The 19,896-nt window shown below is 37.5% G+C and overlaps 1 protein-coding gene across 2 annotated transcripts; it reads left to right on the top strand.

The window, feature by feature from the left end:
• The first annotated feature begins 1,770 nt into the window (after positions 1-1,770).
• Positions 1,771-16,581, top strand: LOC124058387 (solute carrier family 28 member 3-like). 2 transcript variants are annotated; one of them, XM_046387598.1, is made up of 17 exons: positions 1,771-2,272; positions 3,975-4,054; positions 4,187-4,278; positions 6,938-7,127; positions 8,872-9,030; positions 9,127-9,240; positions 9,915-9,992; positions 10,422-10,502; positions 10,713-10,793; positions 10,904-11,029; positions 11,303-11,433; positions 11,806-11,974; positions 12,091-12,288; positions 13,144-13,225; positions 14,247-14,345; positions 15,758-15,872; positions 16,026-16,581. In XM_046387598.1, exons 2-17 carry the CDS (start codon positions 4,052-4,054, stop codon positions 16,141-16,143), a joined length of 1,836 nt encoding a protein of 611 aa, XP_046243554.1. In that variant the 5' UTR covers positions 1,771-2,272; positions 3,975-4,051; the 3' UTR covers positions 16,144-16,581. The 2 variants fall into 2 exon arrangements, with proteins under 2 accessions (XP_046243554.1, XP_046243553.1); XM_046387597.1 differs by having other exon boundaries at positions 1,772-2,272; positions 8,872-9,016.
• The last annotated feature ends 3,315 nt before the right edge of the window (positions 16,582-19,896 follow it).

The raw sequence follows: 19,896 nt of genomic DNA on the forward strand, positions 1-19,896 counted from the left end.
GTCACACATATTTAACTTCTTGAGCAAATTATGCAGCATGTTTGATGTGTTAACTGCAAAATACAAAGCACCACATCAGACATACATGGATGATGAGATTTAAAAGTGTTAAAGGCGAACCCATTGAGACAGAGAACAAAGCTCTTTGGTTTGTCTCTCACTTGCATTCAACATCCGTAGTTAGAAAAGCTTTAAATTGGTGTCATATATGGATGTATTTGTCCAGCAAAGTCAGCACCTGCAAACATAAGTGGCTCATCAAAAATCAAAAGCATCAAATGTTTTCCTGGAGTTGATGCACTGACAATCAATTTTAAAAGTTAGTTTGAGATTGTACCTTTGGGTTTTGTTTTTTGTCACGTCTGTCTCATTTGGGAAATAGCTGAGACGTACAATAGAGCAAAAACAAAAAAGGTTTAATTTAATTCAAAGGTGAATTGTCTCTTTTTTTATTGAAAGCTAATATTGATTCTGTTGGTCTGGTGACCGCAGTGTATATTTTTTACTCATGACGTCGCTCAGCTCCCCCTAGCAACATGACATCTTGCTGTAAAGATCTTTGCCTCTGGCTCTGTGTCATCACTATTCCTTTATTCCTTTATAACATTCAGATGTTTTTATACAAACAAACCTGATCATGTCATATGACTGCCAATCATTTAATTTCTTATTGGCTGAGTAAGTTTTGGCTTTTGTATTAATATTTTGTTGATTGACCAATAAATTTGTTTGACATTTTACTTGTCTTTTTTGTTGCATCAATATATGACTTATCCACATGGGCTCCTGAAATACATAAAGTGCTTAAATCCTCCATTACCCCAAATTTATGGGTAACAGAGAAATGACTGAGACACTAGACACAGTGAGTATATACAGAAAACATCACACAGTGTTTTCCTTCCGTTATTAACCGAGGGATTTTTGGCACACGATGCATGAATAAACAAACCTCAGTCAGACAAAAATTTTCCCAGCTCTGTGCTTGCTTTTCTTTTTTCTAACATCCTTGGCTTCGGTTTGATTAATGGTTTTAACATGTGGACTGGCTACATCAAAGTGGTAGTGGATAGTAGTGTTCTGTGGGGCAGAGTGTTTGATTTTCTTTTTCATTTCTTTAAAAAATGACTGGCTGTCTTTCTCCTTCCTGAACTGACCTGATGCACCTCTCTCTTGAGAAAAAGCTTTTTGAAAATCCCACAGAACAAATGCAAGACAGATGAACAAACAATTCGCATAGTTATTATCTTTTGTATATTGTTCCTCATTGGCAAGTTTATACTTTACTATAATTGGAAGTAATACATTGTCTGATTTCTCATACTTAATTGTTTTTGTTTCGCTAATTCGCTTATATGCTTGTTTACAAAGCACGGAGCAGCTCCGAATGAGAGCTCCCAGTGTGTCCCCCAATATACATCCTGTCAGGTGGACTCATGAACCTGCTCTAACCTCTGAATGCTGTATTAGTCTTGCGTGTTGTGGTCCTGAGAGATGATCCACTAGTGCTCTCTAGTGGCTGATGGGATACTTAGGAAACATGTGGCATTTATACAAACTACAGCCACGTAGAGATAATCCAACATTTCCAGAGAGTGGGGAGTGTTATTGTGAAAATAATTTAATCCAGGAAAGATTCTTATAATGTTTACTATTGCAAACACAGGGACATTATACACATATACAGACTTTTCTATTAGGACTGGAGGAGGGCCGCTGGGTATTTGGCATCATTTTGGAAAGATTGTGCCAAATGTTATTCCGGTTTGCAACTAAACACCTACTGCACGACTCACCTATCTATATTAACTCACATACATGCATGTGAGTTAATTGTGTGTGTGTGTGTGTGTTGAGTTAATCCTTGAATGACCTTTCACCATTTAACCTGACGTCAGCTTAGACAAGACTCAAGACATTAGCCAGGTAAACAGGGATTGTAGTCATTAGCTTGTGTTTGCATGGGTGTGTGCCTGTGTGTACACAAAGATAGATAGAAAGAAAGAACTTTGTCACAACATATTCTGACAAAAGGTTATCCACAAAATCCTAAAACTATAGGAAAGAGCAACATGGAGTGAAAAAGATCCAGTGCAACTCAGGGAGGAGGGAAGATGGGAGGGGAAAAGGGCAGGACAGGTGTGCTTAAAAACAAACTCCAACAAGTCAGGCCAGTATGTGAACATACATGAGCTGCAAGAGCATGGAGCTGAATGGAATAGAGAACGCAAGTCAAAAAATGGGTACAGACAACAAGGCCTTTGAGTCAGAGGTAAGCTAAACATTTATTTCCTGAGCTATTCGTGAATAATACTGTTCACTGTTTATTTCAATCTTGTTTTTTTTTTGTTTTTTAAATTGCTAAAAAGTGTTAGTCAGTACCAGAGTCACTTTTTCAAAACTCTTCATACAGGCTGCATTACCATGATGCATCTGAGACAAGCTATTGATCTTACCGCCATACCTCTCTCAAACCACCAAAACGTTTTTTTTTTCAGAATGAGCTTGTTTGATAATAACACTGGCAACACATTCCACTCATTGAGCATACATTGTTGCTCATAAAAAAATACTAACAACAGAGAGAATTACATAAATGATAAACTTTTACCTTTTACCTTTTTTACCTTTTAGTTTACGTGATTTTTTTTACATAAACCAGTATTTCAGTATGGAGTAAGAATAATTTTGACTCCAAAAGTAGTGGGACACCTGACCATTACACCAACAGGGACTTTAACGACTTCACATTCTAAATACACAGACAGCTTTGCAGCTATAACAGCTTCCACTCTTGTGGGAAGGCTTTTTGTGGGAATTTTTGTTCATTCATGCAGTAGAGCATTTCTGAGGTCAGATACTGATGCTGGCCCAAAAGGCCTGAATCACAATCTCCGCTCCAGTTCATCCCAAAGGTGTTCGATGAGGCCAGTCAAGCTCTTCCACACCAAACTCATCCAGCCATGTCTTTATGGACTTTGCTTTGTGCACTGGGGCACAGTCATGCTGGAATAGAAAAGGACCTTCACCGAACTGTTGCCACAAAGTTAGAAGCATAGCAGTGTCCAAAATGTCTTGATAGGCTGAGACATTAAGATTTCTTTCTAGGAAAGTAAGGGACTGTTTTTCAAGGGCCCCCCCTTGAAAAACAGTCCCATAAATAGATGTGTCTGAATACTTTTGTCTATATACTGTGCACGCAACAACAATGAATCAGAAATGCAACAGTTGGCCACAATGTCCTTTATTTTGTTCTATATCTTTTCTTATTGTAGTTTAGTTATAAAAAAATAAATAAGTGAAACAGAAAACATATTCCTGAAATTCCAGGGCTGGAATAATAAATACAAGGAACAAAAAAAACCAAAAAAAAACATCAACATCATATAGTCTAATTGTATTTATGGAGTACATTACTGTGGGTTATAGTCACAAAACATTCAGGACACCTGGGCTGGCTTTCTGCAGAAATTTCAATTAGTTTCATTTTAATTTCCATATATTTTCTATATCTTTTCTATAGATCAGGTCAAGAATTGCTGCATGAAACTTGCCATCACTCTGTTCTGAATGTGTTTTTAACTGTATTGAAAACATTTCAGGATTTGAAAATATTGTTAAAAAATACAAAAAAAAAACATCCTGGAGCCCCTGCAGTCAGTGACAACAGCACATGATTCAAGATCACTATTTAAGAGACAGAAATGTTTAAGGAACATGTTTCTAAAAAAGGTTAAAAAGCAGCATGTCTCGGATGCACAGGGTGTTTGCCTGACAAGAATGGTACAGTTAGTTATTCTGTGATGGGGCTTTAGTCTCAGTAGAACAAGTAGGCTATTTCAGACTTTCAGGTTGGAAACACACACCTGTCCCTACAAGCTCTTGTTCAAGTCACAGCTTTGCACTTAGGTTCTTCATAATCATTATTTATCCTCGTGTGTGTGTGTGTGCATGTGTGTGTGTGTGTGAGACAGGAGGACGGTCAGATGCACAGTAATGTGGACTGCGCTGAAGTTGCAGATGATGAACACAAAAAGCCAGGCAAACAAAAATGGTTGATCCTTTTGTTTTTTTGTCAGATGTGTCAGATTGTCTCAGTTTAAGCCTTTCTCTTGTTGCTTTGATGTAAAATTTATGCTCTCTCTCCTTATCTACCCCTTTATCTTTTACGGTTTTGTTTGCCCAGTGTGCTAGAGAAGAAAATGGAGGCATTCCAGGGTTATTTGGCAGAGCACAGAGACCAGATCTGCCTGACTATACGCCTGGTTTTAGCAGCAGGTAACGTATCTTTGTTAGCATCTGTTAAAGTGTAACTCCGGAACCTAAATGGGTTTCAGGACTTTGTCTGGCCTCCACATGCTAACATTGTGTTTTAATAAGCCTGAGTGTTGAGGTGAAACCTTTTACTCAAATTTGCAGCATGAAAGCCTGTCATTAATGTTGAGACATTATCAGACAAAGTGTGTCCACTGTACTGCACATTTGATTTTATTTGATTGATATGTTTTATTGTGCAGCTACACACATTTAAACTTCCACATCTGCGCACTGAAAAATCAATTTCTAGTATTGCTTTAGGACATTCGGCCAGCATGAAGGCTTTTAAAGAACTGTTTATATTACAAACTAGCTGCACTGGTTATAGCAGACCTGCATGCCTTGGAGCATATTGACATGAGCTTGTGTGTGTGTGTTTGCGTGATAAGGCAGAAAAATAGACATAATATATATTTATATATATATACACTAACAGTCAAAAGTTTGGACACACCTTCTCATTTGATGGTTCTTCTTCAAAATAATAAATAATAATAAAATCCAGAATAAATGATGGTCCAACTAAACACAAACCAGATGGGATGGCATGTTGCTGCAGGATGCTATGGTAGCCATGCTGGTTCAGTGTACCTTCAATTTTGAATAAATCCCAAACAGTGTCACCAGCAAAGCACCCCCACAGCATCACGTCTCCTCCTCCATGCTTCACGGTGGGAATCATGCACGTAGAGAGCATCCGTTGACCTTTTCTGTGTTGCACAAAGACACAGCAGGTGGAACCAAAGATTTCTAATTTGAACTTATCATTTCCACTGGTCTAATGTCCATTCCTTGTGCTTCTTGGCCCAAACAGATGTCTTCTGTTTGTTGCATTTCCTTAGCAGTGGTTTCTTAGCAGCTACTTGACCATAAAGGCCTGATCCGCGTAGTCTCCTTTGAACAGTTAATGTAGAGATGTGTCTGCTACTAGAACTCTGGGTGGCATTTATCTGGACTCTAATCTGAGGTGCTGTTAACTTGCAATATCTAAGGCTGGTGACTCGGATGAACTTATTCTCAGCTGCAGAGGTGACTCTTGGTCTTCCTTTCCTGGGGCGGTCCTTATGTGAGCCAGTTTCATCATAGCGCTTGATGGTTTTTGCAACTGCACTTGAGGACACATTCAAAGTTTTTGCAATTTTGCGGACTGACTGGGCTTCAGTTCCTAAAATAATGATGGACAATCATTTCTCTTTACTTAGCTGATTGGTTCTTGCCATAACAATAGTTGTCAAATAGAACTGTCAGCTGTGTACCAACCTGACTTCTGCACAGCACAACTGACGGTCCCAACCCCATTAAGAAATAATTTAAAATATAAAACATATTTAGAGTTATTTAACATTTTTTTCTTTACTACATAGTTCCATATATCCTGTTTCATATATTTGATGTCTTCAGTATGTATCTACAATGTAGAAAGTAGTAAAAATAAAGAAAAAACACTACACAGTTGCGAGGATTTTTTTGTAGAAAAATCAAACCTTGTCTTATCAGAACACATATGAAATGTGTGTATTTGTTGTGTAGCTGTCCAGACTACACAGACTTAAGTGTGTGCACACCTAGCACACACACACAAACAAACAATACAGACAATTAATGCACTTGCTTGTTCCTATAGCAACGTTAAGAAAGCTATTAGTGGTATTGTGACACAGAATCGATCCAAAGATAATAACAGAAAATACTGCTGGATATGACTAACATGACTTGTTATGTTGCTCTCAGGTCTCAGACACATCTTTTTAAGAAATATAGCGATGTATCTGCTTTTCAAAAGAATTGCAACATCTCCACAGTCCACACCATTGTGGAAATTGACACATCCAATAAAACATTTTGCTATTTTTCAGTATTTATGGTAACTCAAAGGTGACTTTGCAGACCACTGGCTCAGCAAAAGAAGCTAATAATCCCTACTACCAACACTAAACCATTTTTTAAATAAAATAATTACTAAATATGAAATTGCATTATGTGCAGGACAGTATAATTTGCTGTTCAATATAAACTGCAATTACGATTTTGCAGAATAGTTGCATTTCTATTTCAATACAGTATTCACATTCACAGATCAAAACACTGTGCATCTCGTTGGAAGACAAGAAAACAGCACATTTAAAAAACTTAAGGAAGGTTAAAACGCTGAATGATCATTTTAAGACTTTGACCCTTTGTCTTTGTCTTTTGAATGAATGGTGTTTATTGGGTGTATGTTTCTCTCTCTCTTTCATCCTCTGTCCTATCTACCTCTTCTTCTCCTCCTTTAGGGTTAGGGTTAGGTTTGGGTTCTCCCTTGTGAGCCAGGTCTTGCTCAAGGTTTCTTCCTGTTAAAAGGAAGTTTTTCCTTTCCACTGTCTGCTTGCTTGGGGGTTCAGGCTCTGGGTTTCTGTAAAGCACCTAGAGACAATATTGATTGTAAAGGGTGCTATATGAATAAAATTAAATTGAACTGAATTGTCTTTTCTGATCTGTTTTGATCACACTAGTAATTTTAGAAATAACATTATCTACTGTCTTTTTAACTACAGGTTGCAAAGCAGCAAATAAGATTGGAGAAGTTTCAATAAAAGTGCTCAGTGGGCTCTAATTCATTTTAGTGTTATATTTGTTTCAGGCTTGATTGCAATAGTGATAGCAGCATGTGTCCTGAACTTCCGCCGGGCTCTCGTGCTGCTGGTCATCTCACTGGTAATTGTATTCTTCCTGGTCTGGGACTGGATGATGGAACACTATGGCGACCGAGTGTGGGAGGAGCTCTATCCTGCCAGAGACCTTCTCAACAGAAACTGGTTTTGGATGAGATGGTGAGAAATTAGAAACGACCGTTGTTTATTTCCTGTCTTCTCTTTGATTGATAAAAACATCAAATATCTAACCATATCTACCCTATGGTTTTTCATTAATACATCTCTATTAGGTTACTGTCAGCCATATACTGTAAATCACCTTCTTGTTATACTGTTAGTATAATCATTCCACCACTCCATCATCACTTACTTGTCTTAATCATTAATTCAAATGCTAAAGGATGATTGTAGTAATAGTACAACAATAAGGTGATTTTACAGTATATTTAATCATACTCTTACAGTAGTAATGAAAAATATAAAACCTTTGTTAAATATAACAGATACTATGACCAGCATTAAAATATATTTAAAAATAATAAAATATTTTAAGATATTTGATGGTTTTCTTATCTAAATAGAAGATAGGAAATAAAGAAAGAAATCGAACAAATGTCACTGAGATAAAATAAGAAAATATCAGCTTACTTGCTAATACATTTTATACTTAGGGGCTCCATACTTTCCTCATTAAAGGAAGGAGGGAGGCGTACTACAAAAAATATTTTTGGAAGCTGCAAATAAGGTAAATAAGGTATATAAAATGTGCCAAGCAGTTCAGGCAGTGTGAGGGTTTTTATCTTTCCTGGTAACAACCTCCGACTCAATTCATCAGACTGAGGAAATGTACCGTTTGTGATATCAGCATGAGAACTGATGTCAAACAGGGTAGAATAAAGTAAGTGAAAGCAGTTGTCAGCATAGTGTGAGAAGAACTGCCGTGTACCACGTTGCACAAAAAACAAGGTAATTGCACTAGCTCAAGGGCACTTAAGTGGTTACTTCAGTTGAAAGGTAAAATAGGAACATAGGAAAATAGGAAACTTCATCACAGTACTTTCTTGTACTTTCTTGATCTCCCACAAGATGCTTGAATCGAAAGACTCTGGTTTATTCCTGAAGCCCTGAAAGGCTGAATTTGTCACTTGCACACCTCTACTTTAGTTTACCTTGATTAGCAGTTTATTTGGCTTAATCTTTAGAATGTTAGAAACATTTCTTTGGCTTCCTCTGCTGCTGTTTTTCATTTTAGAATTGGTATATTTATTCTCTTCCATTTTTATTGTATATTTCATGTTGCTTTGACATCTTCGACTGTGGATTGATGCTGTGACCTACATAGCAAACCAAACCTTCATTGCTCTCATAGTGTTGTTTTCATCCACAATAGCAAAACAACTAAAAGCCACCTACCCAGTATCAAAAACAAAGTTAACCATTAGCTGGTGAACATATTATAGGATTTAGTGAATAGAACCAGATATTCCCCTCAGAAACTGGTAGAGACCAAAACAGAGCTAAAAAAAAAGTGTCAGTACTAGGACTTAAATTTTACAGGTGGACAAGCTATACAACTCCAAGTCACGTCTGCTGGATGTGTGCGTTGTTAACTGTTGTCCAACAAGCTCAATATATCAAGCTGATATACCCGTATTGTATTTACAGCTTGTATCTGCTGCCTCCCAGTGGCTAAAAGATCCGCTAATCCAAGATTTGGTATGAATAAGACATAAAGATCTCTTGACTAAAGTTTATAACTTTATAAACACTGGTTCATATAAGCAATCGAATATCATTGAAATGTTGTTGACTAAGAGGTTGTTGTCAATATATTACATGTTACAGGTGGACTGTCCCTGTCCATCTCGCTACCTTCTTCCACTTCTTCATCTTCCTGGCCTGTCCATCACTCTCTTTCCAGGATAATATATGTGTTACTGCTGGTGGCAGTGGTATGCTGGTTAGCGCTGGACACAGCCCAGCGAGGGACCAGACATCTTATGTCCTTCTTTGGTCTACTGCTCCTCATCTTCCTGATGCTGCTGTTCTCCAAACACCCATTCAGGGTGAGGACACACGTGTAAGCGCACGTGCGCACACAAACACACACGCGAACTCTGCCAAATGAACTTTCAGCTATCTATGTATATATGTGTGTTGTACATGTGTGTTGCAGTGGTCTTGGCGAACGTTACTATGGGGAGTCGGTCTACAGTTTTTGTTCGGTTTGCTGGGCCTCAGGACCACGTTTGGCTTAGGGGCACTGCAGTGGTTGGGAGATCAAGTAGAGGTACATACAAACAGACACAAACAAGCAGATAATTTCCAGTCGTACCTGTTTTGGCTTTTAATAATCTCTGTTTACTTGTTTTATTACCTTGTTTTCTTGTTTCTGCAACACACAACACACTGTCACATATAAAAAAATTTCTTGTCAGCTTTTATCCAGTAACAAGCAGATGCCAAAAAATCAATCAGCAGAGGCAAAATTAACCAGGCAGGGAGCAAGAGAAGAATAGTCAAACTGGGAAATAGGCAACCTGGGTTCAGGCAGGCAAAAGTAGAATAAAAGATCAGACGATGGAAATGGTGGGAAAGTGCAGAACGATAACATGAGACTTAGTCAAAGAGCAAGGCAGCAGAATGAATGCTATGATCACCCTAGCTGAGAGCGCTACCTTCTTTTGTTTTACCATTTCCTTGTTTTGTTTCCTTTCCATCTTTTGTCTCATTGTTTCCTTCCTTTTTCTTATTTTGTTTTCTTGTGTACATCCATCATTTCCTTGTTTCTTTCTTCTGTTTGCTATTTTCGTTTCCTTGTGTCTTTAGGTAAATTAACTTACTGTAGTTAGCACTTCTAAAGTGTTCAAGTTTTATTTATTTTTTAAATGAATACAAAAAACAAACTATTGTTTGAAAATTTCCTGTTTCAGTTGCTAACAATTCAAAATTTCCTCCATACAGAATTTCATGTCATTCACAGATGTTGGGTCTAAGTTTGTGTTTGGTGCTAGTTACACAGACCACCTCTTCATCTTCAAGGTATGACAAACACACCTGCACACGAGACAACAGTAAAATAACAGTGATGAAAATACAAAAATAATATGAGTCTGACTGCATGAACATCAGCACTCAGTTACCTGGATACATTTCATGATCACTGTCTGCTATGTGTGCAGATACCTAATTAGGTCCAGCACCAGAAGTAGTTAGTTAGTAAAACAAAAAATATGATTAGAAAAAATGTAATGTTGATATCCTGTACTCACAAAAGACAAAAGTAAAAATCTGAAAAACTTGCCACTTCAGGATTACAAATGCAAAAAAGAGGAGACCATACTACTAGGAATATTGATACTGTTAGAATTATGTATATACTGATATGAAATACAAGATTTCTCATTTTCTGCTACTGCTGCTGCTGCTGTTGATAATGATAATGATGATGGTTGTGGACTCTCTCTCCAGGTGATGCCTATATTGGTTTTTTTAAGCTCTGTGATCTCCATCCTCTACTACATTGGCTTCATGCAATGGCTTATTTGCAAGGTGAGGAAGTATGAGGACAAAATGCATATAAAAATATAAGAAATCCAAGGAAATAAATGAATGAAAGACAAATACTCAAACACACTGAATGAGCATAATAACTATGACTGTTTGTATATTTTATTTTCTAATTGTATTCTGATTTTATATCCTGCAGTTCAGTTATTTTATTTTTATTTATTTATTTATTTATTTATTTGTTTTATCTAGTTGGGATTCATAATGCAGGTTACCATGGGAACTTCTCCAACAGAATCAATGACTGCAGCTGGAAATATATTCTTGGGACAAGTAAAGAACAGTTGATACAATAAACAACATCAAGCAAATATAATTATATTAATCTGTTAATGCACTGATCCTAAACCAACCCAGTACGTGCCCTCATCTTTCTCTTTCAGACAGACTCACCTCTCTTGATTCGTCCATACATCAGTAGGCTGACTTGCTCTGAGATCCATGCTGTGATGACAGGAGGATTTGCTGGCATCTCTGGTACCATTTTAGGAGCTTTCATTTCCTTTGGGGTGAGTAGGAGGGTAGGAGAGGTTCATCACTGAGGTTATCATATTTCAGGATTTTAAATCAGTGTTTGAAAGAATAGTTAAAAAAAAAAAAAACTAAATGTGAAAGATGAAAGTCCAGTGTACAAATTATTTCATAAAAATGTGATGAAACATTAGTTTCTCTGAAGTGTTATGAAGATTCCTCTTTTAGTGACAATTTCAGTGCCAGTTCTGTCAGGAAGTGAATGATTGACCACAAATTTTATTTCTTGTTCTATGTGCATCCATTTTGAGGTTGATGCAATACACTTGTTGACAGCATCAGTGATGTCTGCTCCAGCCTCCCTGGCCATTGCCAAGACTTTCTGGCCTGAGACAGAGACCTCCAGTGTAACAGACATTCACGTCCTCAAAATTGACCAAGGGTAGGACAGTACAGAATAAACAAATATATATAAACACACACATACACCACACAAACTGTAAGAAAAAGGAAAAGCCATCACACAAAGTACAAGTCACAAATTTATTTGAACACCCATCATTTCAATGGGTCAGTGTGATTAGAAAATTTATGAAGCATTATGACCTGACAAAGAACTGAACAGGGACCAGATATTGTCTATTTAAACCAAATTGTAGTTTCTTATCTTCACTGATCTAAGATTAACTACAATATTTCAAATGGCATGAGCTCATCAACACCAGAATGCAGATGACACTGTGCTATTTTAATAAGATGCTGTTTAGAGCATTGAGGGTTTATAACCATTCAGATGTTGTCTGTGTCCCGTCAGGGAGAGTGCCAACATGTTAGAGGCGGCATCCCAAGGTGCGTCTTGTGCTGTTGGCATAATCGCCAACATTGTTGTCAATCTCATTGCCTTCCTGGCACTGTTGGCCTTTTTTGATGCTGCTCTCTCATGGTTTGGTGGGATGTTGGACTGTCCACAGCTAAGCTTTTCGGTGATGGTCACAAGCTCACACTCAAACACTTTTAACCCAAATCTCCAACATATGCTTATTGTAAATATATTCAAAAACTGATCGTATTCACTCACTTTTTCTTTTCTTCTGTTCAGCTTGTCTGCTCTTATGTATTTATGCCACTTTCCTTCATGATGGGTGTTTCCTGGGAGGACAGTTTCATTGTTGCCGAGCTGATTGGTATAAAGACATTTCTAAATGAATTTGTGGCCTATCAAAAGTTGTCAGTGTTAATTAAGAGGCGGAAAGCAGGAGGGCCAGAATATGTGGACAATGTAAAGCAGTACATCTCTGTGAGTATCACTGATCTTGTATTTTCATTTTTTTCATATTGTCATCCTCATTTGTATTTATTTATTTACTTGTTGTGGAGTTTTGTGGAGCACAAATAGCACTATGGAACAGTACTGCCATGAGGGGGTCTCATTTTGTTTGTTGTGTATGGGCCTGAGGATGCACATATACTCTCATTAGGAAACACAGAAATGTGCCAGCAAAGACATAGGAAGGAAAAGACTACTAGTAAAGTGACATATAAGAAAATGACATATAAGAAAATGTGGACGTAAACAATGCAGGTTTCACTTTTGTTACACCTTAGATAAACACAATATGTTTTTGTGAGAAACACAGAATATAAACGGAATCTTTGTTTGTTCATTTGTAGTGTTTAAACCATTGAAAAAAGACAAGCAGAAAACTATCAGCCGGAAAGCATCTCAAAAACAGAAAGTGTCTGCCACCCAGGGAAAGTGAGAAAATATGTGTTGCCTTGATTTGGACAAACCGACCCTTTACAATGTTTTAAAAATGTCTGATAATTGAATAGGCATATGACACCCATTTCAGGTAAATAGAATATGCTAATTTGATTGGGGGGGTGGGTATCAACTGAGGCTTGCAGTTGACAAAATCAGTGGTGAGTGTGCCATTAGTGAGGAATTAGAGAATTTCTAATATGAAGTTCATACAGGTTTGCTAATGGTAAATCATGATCATCTTCTGGTGAAAAGTGTAAAAATTGGTTTATAATAATTGCATATGACAGAACAAATAAACCATCTAGATTAGCTTTTTCCTTAAATAGAAGATTTGGATATTAGATTTTGTTTTGTTTGTTTTTTCACTTAATAATTTTCCTCTTTCAGGTACACTCTGAAACCATTGCAACTTATGCTTTGTGTGGATTTTCCAACTTCGCCTCCCTGGGGATGGCGGTTGGAGCGCTGTGTGAGTGCCACCTCATGAGCTATTAGCAAGGCTGAGCAGCAACACCAACCACTACTACAGTCTCTGCCGCACACACTGTAGAAATGTACAGGCTGAAAACTCGAGAGTTTTTTATGGTGTTTTGGGAAAGAGTGGGAGTACGTGGCTGGGAATCCATCTGTTACATTTAAGCAAGTTACACTGTGTGGACTGAATAAGAAGTTAAACCATTTTTTTTAGACTGTGACTGCTTCCTAGACCAGGAAATTAGATAAAGTCACACATCCATTCCTAATTCTCAACAGACTTAACATCAGAAAATTTACAAAACACAGAGGCCAGGTGTGAATATGTGTAATTTTGCAGATGTCAAAGGGTGGGACTACACTCAGAGATGAATTAGATGAATTAAACTTGTAATAACAACGTTTTACAAAAAAACCAAAGAAATGTGAGATGAAAGCTCAAAATTTGCAAGTAGTAGTTACCAAATAGCTACAAAAATTAGTGAATTAGTGACTTTTAGTAATAATTAATAAGTACTAAAAAAGTAATAAACTTACCTGCAAAAATTAAACATTAAGATGAAGCATGCTTTATTGGATACATCACGTACTTAAACTACAATGATAACTGCATGGACGAATACAGTATACCGTTGCCTTACTGTCCTTACTGCAGTTGGCTGCTGAGGTGTGTGTGGGTGAGTATAACTAGTTATAATGTATTATAAGCCCCATCAGTATTCATTCATTGAAAGTCACATGTATAATGTTTTATGACTGTTGACACAGTGCATCAGAAAAATGATGTGTGTAGTGGTCATAAATCATTATGAATGCATTAAATATACTATCAGTGTCCCCATAACACATTACGAGTCTTCATAGAAAGTGTTACGGTGACTTTGAATTTCTTGAATGAATTAAGGAATGAATGAATATACTAAATTACTGTGGTGGTTTTGGTACTGTTATACACCTGTTGCTATTGAATTTTTGAGTGCATTTCATGTTGTTTGAACATAATGTTCACTTTTTAGCAACCATGGCTCCAGATAGACAGGCTGACATCTCCAGCTGTAGCCTCAGAGCTCTGATTGCCGGCAGCGTATCCTCTTTCATGACAGCTTGTATTGCAGGTGACTGTGCACTGTTGTTTTCCTGTCTGTCTTGTATTCATACAGTGTCCTGAGGTATAATTTTGGTCTATAATCTAATTTAGGTCCAATACCAGCAACGTTACAGTGAATGGCTGTGGAGAAATATGACTGGTTGTTGAGTCTCATTACCAAGTCGCTGGTATTACTCACCCCATCTTCAAACCTTGGTTTGGTGGTGAGATGGTTGGCCCCTGGGCTCAGATATGTACAGTAAAAGGTTCCCTAACCTCCTACATAGGAGGTTTCGAGTACATTGTTGTGTCTCTTTGAGTGACTTTTTGCGGGTTAACCAGAACAGGTGTTGTTGTTGGTTCAAAAATTGGCCCTGAACTTCAGCCTTTTGTTCACACCGGAGATAAGCCTGTCTGACTCCAAAAGATGAGTTCAGTGGCAGAAAATGTGATTAAATCATCCTTAGCTTCCTTAGATTTTTGTAACTCTGAACAGAACAGGGAAGTCAGACACAGATGGGGGAGTTTAGATACGTCATCATATCAAATGGTACTAGATGTTCATGTGTTTTTTGTATTAATTTGAATGGACAGGATAGGTTATATCTTAAAGTTATTAAAAACAATTTCCAGCCATTTGACAATGTTCTACGCTACAGCATACAGCAAAGTTGACCACCAACACACTGTATGTCAAAGCTGCCACTGCAGCTACATGCTCAATAACATGGAAATAAGGCACGAGAACTTCAATGAAATGAAGAGAGTGAAACATTAGGACACCAGCTCATCATACTATATAATAATGCAGGACAGTGAGTTTGCAGATATTTTCTAGCAGCACTTAAACCTTAATGTCACTGTTAACAGAGACTCCGATCTGCAGCATAGTTCATACACTTCGCCGATAATTCACAGTATTGTAGAGCAACATGAGGCTTCATGGTCAAAGAAAGTTTTCATATCTTGTTGACACGTCTGCACATTTTCTCTCACTCCCTCTCTCTCGGTCTCTGTGACATAACTATTGCGTTTTAAGTGAGAATGAATTAATTTTATGACCAAAGCCTGAAACACCAGAATTCTCAAATGCTCAGGCTGACGCTGTGCTTCAGTTCTTAAGCATTAGAAGCTGTTATTCACTATTGTTTGTTTCACTAAAACCTAGCCAAAGCCACAGAGGCACCTTTTTCATTATATTACAAAATATAATGTATTTACATAATGTAAAATATATATGGACCATACATAGCAATGAAAATAAATATTTCTCTGTTATACAGCAGTATATACAAGACATAAAAATGTGTGCATTTTTTTACTTTATATTTTTACACTCAGTCCTTAAATTTATATCTTGTTTGCAAAATGTCTGTTTCTTAAACACACGACGTAGCCTGTTCTTCAAGTGTGTTCATGATTTGCTCTGTCGGTTTCTAGGTATGTTGTACATCCCTGATCTTCAGTGTCCACATTTCCTGAGCACACAGTTCAACAACACCAATGTGAGCAACAGCTCACAACTGGTCACCTGCTGCACCCAACTGTATAACAGGTGTGTGTGTGTGTCTATATCCATATGTAACAAGCATCACCACCCAGCTGCAACAATAATGTTATATACCTGTTCATTTATAAATAAATCGTCATCCCTATATGGTTTTATACAGTCTGTGTGTGTGTGTGTGTGTGTGTGTGTCATTTGCAGTGTGGCAATGCATGGGCTGTGGAACGTAACAATTGGAGGAGGATTTGATCGGAGCAGTCTGCAAGGCTGCTGCACAATCACACCCCCGACACAATTCAACTGCAGCTTGATGTTTTGAATCACTGTGAACAAATTTAACATTTTTTTTATCTGTACCATACACTGCTGATTTAATGCATTTTCAATTAAGCTGTATCATGTCATGTCACATTAATGAAAAATAAGGACATGAAAGGCAACTGGACTTTTTTTTTTTACTACTTTTCACTTAATCACTCCACTACAACATTGGACACCTTTAGATATTTTTCAGATTCATAATAAACACACAAAATACAGTAATGAAATAAACTGTGATGGATGAAGTTTAAGGTTTTATTGTTCCGCAGAATGAAATTCTACCAAGTGGAAATTAAAATTATACCCCCTCTTTACAAGTTCCAACATTAATGTGATGAACACATTATTACATCAACAATATTCTTCTCAGTGGGTAATTCTGCATTACTTATTTTGATAATTGATCATCACTAATATTTCAAAAACATTAAAACACTAAAACTGCTGTAATTTAAGTTTTTTGTTTTTTTTTTTCTTCTTGTAACAGCATTACCACAATATGGAATTACTACTTCCATGTGCTACTACATCACCACTGTTTTTATATGTTTTAAATTGTGTAAACTTCATTTACAATTAAAAAAAAAAAACCTCCCGGATGTTAACATGTTATGCTAAACTATCATTTGTGCTTTCCCATTTGTCCTCTGTATGTGCATTTGTGTGTTTGCCTGCAGCTGTCAGCAGCTGATGCCATAGACAGTCAGTTTTTTAAGACAAAAGAGGGAGAGGGAGATCTGTATCTACTCATCTGACAGATGAGGAAGACTACGCTTCACTTTCCCTGCCTTGCCTGCGCTGAGTACTACAGTAAAAGCAGTTTATTATTTGGCCACTGGATGTCACTGGTGACTTCTTTTTCCCTTTTGCTCACACTTACCAAAGTACATTTCACATTCATCAGGACACCATCGACCAGTCAGGCGTACTGGTTCAGCTGGGAGACCAATTGTACAAGTAACTGTCTCATTAATACTGACACAAATGATACACTCAGACCGCCTACCAGATAAAGAGGAGGGTAAAGGGGTGTTCACTTCCAAAATCTGCATGTGTGAGACGAGCATGCAGTCACAGAGATGGCAAATGACAGTCTCTTCATTAAATCCACCACAAGCTAAAGGTCAGATGGCTCCCTTCTCCGCGGGCAGGAGGTGTTCTCACATGTGTGAATTTCACACACCCACAGAGAGAGAACATTAGACTCAGCCATCAGATGTTGTCACATAGGACATTTTTAGGCTCCATGTTATCACGTGTCCCCCATAAAAAAAAAAAAAAGAAAGAAAATGACAGTATGCTCATTTTCATTTTCATTTTCACATTTGTCAGCAAGCTCTATACGAAAGTATCCTTAAAACATGGAGCTGTTAGATCCAGACGGAAAAGCAAGCATGTCTTTAGGAATGTTGAGGAGTCGGGGTGATTTGAGCATGTCTCTGTGTAGGGACACGAGCTAAAAAGTTTGAAAAGCTGAAGCAAACTACAGGACTTAACATTTTAGTCAGGTTGCGTCATTTGAGCAAAGAGGTTGTTTTGCTTACATAGGCACTGGGATAATGCTGCTTCAGATAAGGGATCTTTTTCTATACAGTATATTCTTGTTGGTTAATGTATATAAATAATAATTTGCCTTTGGAAAATCTGCATATGATATTACACTTTTTTTCCAGTCTGACAAAGTTGTGTTTACTGTAAAGAAATACTGTGACAAATGTTCTGTTTTTGTTGCGATGGAACAATGATGCATTTACTTGCAGTGTTGGAATAATTACCTGAAAGCATGAAGTACCTCAAGGAAAACAAATTAAAGATCTGATCTTAAAGAGTTTGTTGGAAGGTGTGTAAATGTGCTGTTTGCAATTGTTTTCTTCTTCACTCTTCTTGATTATTATTATTTGTCTTTCAGGTATATTGTGTAATTTGTAGATAATTTCAAATCTAATTTTAAAAAAATCTTAATTTCAAATATTCAAAGGATTTGTTTCCAGCACCAGTAGGATAGACCATGCATTGATTGTGAAATCGTTTCTCCACATTTATACTAAACTTTAACGTTGCTTTTACTGCAGCAGCACAGATGTAGAGAAGGAAGGTGGAAAGATGGAGTAAAAATGAGTAACACATAGAAAAAAACAGAGAAGAAGAGGGTGAGTATTAGGAGCTTGAGACTGGTGGATATTGGATTGTCATGTAGCACCACTCCAACCCAAAGGTGGGAGGGATGAAGAGGAGCAGAGAGAAACTGAGGGATGGGAGATGGAGTCGTCATCCACTGGCACTCCAAAGAGCACACAATGGAAGAGGAACGAGGGGGGAGGCCACTGGGATAAAGGGTGCATATGGAAGTGGACTGAGGAATGGTAGAAAACAGACTGACTGGAGTTTGGAAGGATTCACTGAAGCACTTAGAAGGATGATTGGAAAGACAGAGCCAGTAAAAGCATGGAAAAAGGATCAGGGGGATGAAGGAGAACTGAAGACGTAGATAGATAGATAGATAGATAGATAGATAGATAGATAGATAGATATAGAATTATGCAACTATTGCACCTAATTGCTGTTCTCCATGATATGCTCCCTGCCTAACAAACTTTAATTGATATTTTAATTGCTCGTTGGCTCATAATTACATGGACGTGTCTCAATGCAGAGTGAGAAATTAAACAGGAGAATCCCTGACAAATGTGTGCAGACGAATAGATGCTGCGCTGGGTTAATTGTGGTGAATAGTGGAGAGGCATGTTTCTCATCACAAAAATTGCCCACAAAAGTAATGATTATGTTAGTCAAATCAGCATAATTTATACAGAAAGATACACAGAGGTTACACTGTTATAAAGGGGTTTTTAAAAGAGTTTTAAATCCTCTACGTTGCACACAACAAGGGCATGGGATTATCTTGGAGTGTACTGTCCTTTTAATGTCATTTTTAATCTGATCTTCTCCTTGGTTAATTAATGGAAATGATCACAGAAACATGATCACAGAAACATACAACAACAAAATAATAACAACAATATTTCAGCATTACGTGAGATTCTACGGAAGAAGGGAATCTACCTTTGTTGTACGCCTTTTAAAAAATATGCATCTTGCAGTTGAGATGGACAGTTTTATAGAGCAGGTCTAGAACAACTCTTTATAATACCAATTACAGAGACTGAGCGGTTCTCACCGTTAGCAACACTTGGTGACATCAGCAAGGACAAACTCTCTTTTAACAGGTAGATATGTTTTATACATTTATTATCTTTTACTATGGAGTAAGAAGTGTCACACCTTGCATCTATTCTGGGATCCAGCCCTGCACACTTCAAGCCACAGGTGAACACCCTGAACACGCTGCCTGTCTATCCTGCCTTAAGACTTAAACTTTTACACTCTCAATTCACACCTACAGCAATTTAGAGTTACAATTCACCTGCTTGTCTTCAGCCTGTGCGAGGAAAATGATGCACCCAGAGAAACTATTAAGGAAGAACATGCAAACTAAAGAAATACACATATTTATTCCTTCATTTAATTGTTGGTCAACTAAGATGTTTGAGTTTCCTTTTGACACATCTCGTTAGGCTTAGTCATGTCTTCTTGTTCTTCTCATGTTTCATGTTTCCTGTTTTATTTTGTTACTTTGTTACCTTGTCTCTCATTTCAGACCCTCCCACTTCTGCCATTTCTGATGGTCAGCCCCGCCCTGATTGGTTCCACCTGCATCTTTTGGGCATTTAATGTGTCCTGTGTTTGGCCT

This window comes from Scatophagus argus, chromosome 4 (assembly GCF_020382885.2).
Source record: "Scatophagus argus isolate fScaArg1 chromosome 4, fScaArg1.pri, whole genome shotgun sequence".
In the NCBI taxonomy this organism is placed as follows: domain Eukaryota; kingdom Metazoa; phylum Chordata; class Actinopteri; family Scatophagidae; genus Scatophagus; species Scatophagus argus.

What these genes read in the sequence shown, in the direction of transcription:
- LOC124058387 (XM_046387597.1), top strand. Translation starts at nt 2,189, where the DNA reads ATGAGCTGCAAGAGCATGGAGCTGAATGGAATAGAGAACGCAAGTCAA. An exon ending in GAAATATATTCTTGGGACAA is followed by an intron (nt 10,794 to 10,903) that starts GTAAAGAACAGT and finishes TTTCTCTTTCAG; the next exon opens with ACAGACTCACCTCTCTTGAT. An exon ending in GTCCACAGCTAAGCTTTTCG is followed by an intron (nt 11,975 to 12,090) that starts GTGATGGTCACA and finishes TCTTCTGTTCAG; the next exon opens with CTTGTCTGCTCTTATGTATT.